Source organism: Macaca mulatta, chromosome 5 (assembly GCF_049350105.2).
Source record: "Macaca mulatta isolate MMU2019108-1 chromosome 5, T2T-MMU8v2.0, whole genome shotgun sequence".
NCBI classification, from domain to species: Eukaryota; Metazoa; Chordata; class Mammalia; order Primates; family Cercopithecidae; genus Macaca; species Macaca mulatta.
Genome location: NC_133410.1, coordinates 59,934,625 through 59,940,877, shown reverse-complemented (window position 1 = coordinate 59,940,877; position 6,253 = coordinate 59,934,625). Strand labels below are relative to the sequence as shown.

Sequence of the window (6,253 nt, the reverse complement as noted above, 5' to 3'; positions counted from 1 at the left end):
CCCGGTCTTTATGGGAAACCTAGTACAAATGAACTCCTGTCTTATAACTTTGATATTCCAGCAGAGGAAACATTGCCCAATCCTGCTATTGCAGAAGCTCCATCTCTCTATCTCTCACATCCCACCAGTTTCTGGAAATCTCTAACAGGAGATTTCAGGATAATTCTCAAATAAGGAATCATAATAACAGAGTGGGGTCATCCATCATTCCTCTTTTTCTCTTGTAGTTTATTTGCTCCAAAAGTCTCAGGTACTGTTGACATTGTTGCTTGCCTCTCAGAGTCACATGTCATGCTGTATCACACTGCTCTAAGACTGATCTTTAAATGCAGATAACATCTGTTTTCTGCCCTCATGATCTGGTACCATTCCCTCAAATACCCCTATCTGCCACCCGCCCCCTTGGTGTCCTAAATGGAGGTCTGCCTTGCACTCCAAATTTTCACAGAGAATTTAATGTGGTATTCACTCTTGCTGTTACTGCTTGCTCCAATAATACATTGATATAAATGAGAGTGGGATCAAGTACCAAAGATAAACATTGATCCAGGGACCCTCTCAAAGTTTTCCACCCAAACCTTCTTCTTGGTCTTCTGGTAATTCATGCCTTCCCTCCAGTTATGTAATGAATCTTTTTTGGTTTGGTTTGAAGCTCTCCAGTCTGGAGAAAATACCCAAGTCTTCTTTTCTTTAATTTAGAAACATTAACAATAGTTGCATTTATTGAAAACTAGCCAGAGCTGGCATCATTTTGGTTCCTCCCACGATTTCAGACTTCTTTTCCCTAATATGTACATGTTTTTTAGCCTATAAAATGTGCTTCGAACGCTGACTTTCAAAACCCTGTAGTAGGTTGAATAATGGCCCCCTAAAGATGTCATTGTCCTAATCCCTAGAACCGATAAATATATCACCTTACATTGTAAAAAGGACTTTGCAGAAATGATGAAATTAACAATATTGCAATGAGAATTTTATCCCTAATTATCCTGAGTGGGCCAGATATCATCACAATGTTGTTATAGAAAAGATGCAGGAGGTATTAGAGTTAGACAGAAGGCAATGTCACAGAACAAAGGGACAGAAAGAAAGATGAGAAGAAGCTATGCATTGGAGATGCAGGGAGATGCAGAAAGGAAACCATAAGGCAAGGAATGTAGACAGCCTTCGAAGCTGGAAAGATCAAAGAAACACATTCTCCCCTAGGACCTCCAGAACAAACCAGCCTGTGGACACTTTGACTTTAGCTCAGTGAAACTGATTTTTGTCTTTTGGTCTCCCAAACAGTAAGACAATAAATTTATATTGTTTTTAGGTACTAAATTTGTGATCATTTTTTCCAGCAGCATTAAGAAACGAATACACTGCATCCATCTTCAATCAAACTGCTCCCTCTTTGTTCCAGAAATTCCAAAGCCACTACCATCTCTCAGGCACTGCTTAGCTCTTTGCATACATAATTATAATGCATAAATTTAGTAACAACTACAAAAAGGTATAGCATTTTTAATACAATGAGAAAATAAAGTTTAATCAAGAAACTTAACCTCAAGATCACACAAGAGGTGTTACAACTGGACTCTATTCCCTGATCCATCAATTATTCATAGCCTATGTTCTTAATCACCATATGAACTGACTGCATCTTCTTTCTTCTTTCCATACATCATTAATGAAGTCTATGTTGGGTTTTTAACCATATTTTAAAATTTAAAATTTACACAGAGGGGATTCTGGATCCCAGGCAGATTTCCTACTAAATACCTCTCATTAAGTGTGTCAAGCCTCCTGCTTGCCTTGGGCCTTACCCTGAGGTGATGCAATGAAAGTCACATCTATTGTCTCGCACACTGGGACACATCCTTCATAGGGTAAGGAGAGGAATAGATGTTTCCTTCTGCTTGTAAAGGAGAAGCAAGAAGTTGTCTCACTACCCTCCTGAAAGGGTCTTCATGGAATACAATGAGCTGGAGCCCTAACTCCAACCCTTTAGGATGTAAATATCTTTCCCCTAGAACCTAGTAGCCCTCTGGTCTTCACTTTGTGTGTCCTACTGATGTCTTTAGGTTCTGTGGGCTTCATCTCTTTTGATATGTAAATAGTTAGGAAGATGGCATTCCACTCTCCCCAGCACTTTAGGGCTTAATCTAGGGACCAAGTCCTGGATGTAACCTTTGGGTTTTCTTGGGGGAGATTAGAGATATTTCATTATTCTTTTGGATCCATCCACTAACTAGAAAAAATGACTACAGATTTAATTCTCATGGTCTAAGAATAGAAAAAGACTTTTCACAAGAACACTGAGGAATCCAAGGAAGTTTTATTTCCCACAGCCTAAAACATACGTCACTGAGTTAAGGACAAGTTGGTAATGGCATTTACAGAGCTTCCAGAATGGTTCACATTTGTTTGTTGCTGTACAATTTAAAAATTGTTTTTCCATCTCATCTTTTGTATTCTGAGAACATAACATTGGGGTTACATAGAGACCATTATACTCACTTTTCAGGGTTGGAAATAGAGTCTGTAATCGTTTCCTGACTACAGTTACCCAGCTGCTTAGGACAAGCCTGCACTTGCTCCCAGGCACCAACCTAGGCCCCTTCCCTCTGCTGCAGGCAATAAACTAGGGCTCAGGAGTCCAGGGACATGTGCTGAATCAGAAACACACACACACACACACACACACACACAAACACACACACACACACAAAACTTTGCTCTCCCCTCCTCCACCAATTTGTCTCCTTTTTGGGTTTGGAAGGTGTTCTTTCCCAGAAGGCTCAGATCTTTCCCTAACATGAGATGACAGCCTTTGTTCCTAATGTGGAGTCTAGGTACTCTCCTGCCATTCTGGGGCAATTTGAATTCAAATTTATAGGCTTAGAAAACGTTTAAACCATTATTACACCTGTAAAGAACTGGATCTGCGTTCAATTCAGTAATTATTATCTCTCTATTAAGGCTGGAAAATGAAACCTTTCTCAACTAGACCTTTACACATGTAAAGTACTCAGGCACTCACTTTTTCTTTTTCTTTTTTCCATTGCACAAATTGCTTGAGTTCTAAAGAAGAATCCACTTTACTGTAAGGTAGCTCCCAGCTTCATTAAGAAAAAAAATGCATAATCGGAAAACCATTAACAGCTTAATTTGAATGAGAGCTCTTTTAAAAATATCTATTAAAATTGGAAAAATTTTAAAGATGTAAAATTGAATAATAGGTTGGTTGTAGTGAAACAAGATGGATATTTTATATAAAACATGTATTTTAAAGGTGGGGATCTGCCTTTGAAAAAGCATCAAATATGCTTTCTTGAACAAGAGAGAAACAAGGGAAATGCTGCCTAGTGGCAACTGTCCAGTGGACCTGAGCCATGGTCTGTTGTAAAGTCCTACCATCTTGAGTACTCAAGAAAAACGAAAGGTTGAAAAGTATGAAACAAAACTAGGCATGATATTTTTGGAAAGGTTTTATTTTCATGGTTTTCTTCTGTTAAAATACATCGATAAATAAACTGTATTATTCCAAATCATAGAGGAACATTACATAATTAATACAAAACAAAGCATCATGTCTCACAAGGAAGACATAAAATATCCAAAGGATAATTAGAACATTGTAGTTTTTATAGCTTCAACATCAGAAATCTTGACAGTTTTGATAAATAACAACTGACATTCTTCTAAACAGTTACAAAAATAGATGGGACATACATGCATTTATCTTAACAGTGATCTGACTATTGGCTTGGATCCCCACTATTTATTTTTAGCTGCTATCACAATGTCTGGCATGATGTGATCTCTTTCCCACCATTTAATTAATGGAGAACATGTAAAATCCATCATCGTCAAGTTAGATGACAGTAAAGACTGAACTTTGGTTTAACACAAAAATACCTTTCAAAATGACAGTACAGTGAATTACCAAACACATTCATATTTTTCAATATCAGAAAGAACCTTAATAGACAAGCTTTGAAAAATACATACATACATACATATATAAATAATTAGAAGTACCTTCATAAGAAGCAGTTAAACACATTAAACACAGTCCAAGTGTGCCGAGGAGTTAATTGTTTTTCTTCTTTCACTTTGATTCCTCTAAGAATAGACTCCTTTAGGAATTGTAGCGGATATGCTTTCTCCTTCTCTCTAGGTCCGTTAGCGTTGCCACTGTGATGAAAAAATGCTGTTAGTAGGTACTCAGGAAACTGATCCCACAGACCATTTTTCCCACCTTAGATCCTTACCTTCTAGGGTTTTTCAAACGTGATCGTTCCTCCTAGCCCACACTAAGTGGTTATTACTTGTAGGAAAGTTGTTCTGTGTAGCCAAATAAAGCCCCAGGCTCTGGGATGCTATTTAACTAGAAATAGTGGACCTGTGGTCATAACTGTATTATTTGCTTCAAAAAGTGAAACAAGGGTTATACATAGGTTAAAAATCTACATGCATGACCTCACCTAAGGTTCACAGCAAAGGTTTTGAAGTAGCTATTATTGTTTTCAGATTTTGTTAAGACTCAGGATACTGACAGGTAGAGCCCAGACATGAACTACTCATGAGGGTCTGACTGGAAAGTCTCTACTTTTCACCAGGGAGAGTTAAGAGTCCCACTGTGCCCCAAATCAGGGGGGTTCACTTTTCAGGTCTGATGCCCATGAGGGAGTGAGACAAACATCCTGAAATAGGTAGGAGGCATTTTAGCATCATTAGCCAAATTCACATAATCTTAGAGAAAGGCACATTTACCCTCACTTATTTCAGTAGGGGTTAGGCCCAGGAATGGAGGGCACTGAAATACTGAAATATCCTCTGGCACCAGAGCAGATTAATAACCTTAATGGCAACTTTAACTGTGAAAATAATAATCACATTTCTAGTCCTTCAACTAACCCCTGGGTTTCCCTTATTTTATTTTTGGGGGCCAGATGCCAGTATTTCTGACCAACGGCCCCAGTCGCCTGTGTACATGCAAACTCACCTGTTCAGCATCTTTTGCATGATTTTCTGAACCATGGGTGCTGTGGGGTTGAGACACACTTTCTGCCCATTCTTGAGTGCAGCTCTGCAGAGGGAAGGGAATCTCCTGAGGCAGGAGGTCGGGATGGGGACAGGGTTGGGGCAGCAGGAGGGTCTGGGACGCGGGCGGTGGCAGCGGTAGCGCAGCGCGGGACTTACATGACTTCGGTTTGGGCGCAGTGGGGTCCAGGGAACTTCACGTTCACACTTCGGATGTTCTTGGGGTGAATTCCCTGCAGGGTCTGCAAGCACTGGCAGCGCAGTTCAGTGACCACGGGTGCTCCTACGGAAGAAGAGACTCGCTGGCTGAGCGGGACTGTTGGCGCGGGGCGTCACCCCAGCCGTGTCTCGCCCCGGGGACCCCATGGCGCCGGGACCCACCTGCCGCGCGCCGGCAGGTGGCCACCAGGAGCACGAGCAGCAGCAGCGCCACCCGCAGGAGCCGGGGAGGGCCGGGGACAGCGTGGGGTGCGGCGCAGGCCATCAGGCTCAGAACGCTGGTCGGGCGGCGGTGAGAGGAGCAGGGGAACTGACAGGAAGGTGCCTGCAGCCCAGGCTCTGTGGCTGCGCGAGATCGGTGAACCGTTTTAATGCATGGTTGGGGCTGAAAAGTCTGGAACCCCCGGGTCAGGGAAATTCTCGGAGCTCCAGGTCGATCCCGAGTACGGAAGAAAAGGGCTGGCCCTGCCCCCTGGGTGGTGGGTGGTGGGCGGTGGCTAGTTACCCACTGGTGCCGCCTCCCCGGTTCGCCTTCCAGAGTAACTCCCGTGGATTGTGGGATATTCGCTTCTGCTCCAAATCCCTGGAAGGGCATTGAGTCCACCTCGCTGGAAATACCGCCTGCGGGGAAGGACCCTGGACAGGGAGGAGAGTAAGAGCTGGGACGGATCCCTGAGAACCACAACAAGGGAGTCATGAACTCTTTAGAAGACAGTGATAACTACTTAGTTAATAGGGTTGGGATGCGGGATTTAAGAGAAATTAAGGAGGGCCTAGAAGGCTAGATTTTGTCTGGCTAGCTATCTTCTAGATATCGTATTCTCTATCTAATTAACCTCTCTCTGTATTCGGTCTCTGCTTTTCGGTTTAGCATATTTCACATATATCTGAAATCAATGCTCCCTGTAAAAATACAGCAGCCATCATGTCAGATTCCAGAGAAGAATGTTCTGCTTGTTCCTTGTGTTGCATATTCTCTAATCACACATGAAATATCTTGTTT

The 6,253-nt window shown here is 42.1% G+C and overlaps 1 protein-coding gene across 1 annotated transcript; it reads right to left on the bottom strand.

Annotated features, from left to right (window-relative positions):
• Nucleotides 1–3,460: 3,460 nt before the first annotated feature.
• LOC703390 (uncharacterized) lies at nucleotides 3,461–5,959 on the bottom strand. The gene is made up of 4 exons (XM_001091688.5): nucleotides 5,413–5,959; nucleotides 5,191–5,314; nucleotides 4,994–5,077; nucleotides 3,461–4,182 (listed from the first exon to the last, which is right to left on the bottom strand). The coding sequence occupies exons 1-4, from the start codon at nucleotides 5,945–5,947 to the stop codon at nucleotides 4,029–4,031; spliced, it is 897 nt and encodes a 298-aa protein (XP_001091688.5). The 5' UTR covers nucleotides 5,948–5,959; the 3' UTR covers nucleotides 3,461–4,028.
• Between the last annotated feature and the right edge of the window lie 294 nt (nucleotides 5,960–6,253).

Coding starts and splice junctions, on each gene's coding strand:
- LOC703390 (XM_001091688.5), bottom strand. CDS start 5,947: ATGACTCCCTTGTTGTGGTTCTCAGGGATCCGTCCCAGCTCTTACTCT. Junction 5,078..5,190: donor TGCGCCCAAACCGAAGTCAT/GTAAGTCCCGCG, acceptor TTCCCTCTGCAG/AGCTGCACTCAAGAATGGGC. Junction 4,183..4,993: donor ATGCAAAAGATGCTGAACAG/GTGAGTTTGCAT, acceptor TTTTCATCACAG/TGGCAACGCTAACGGACCTA.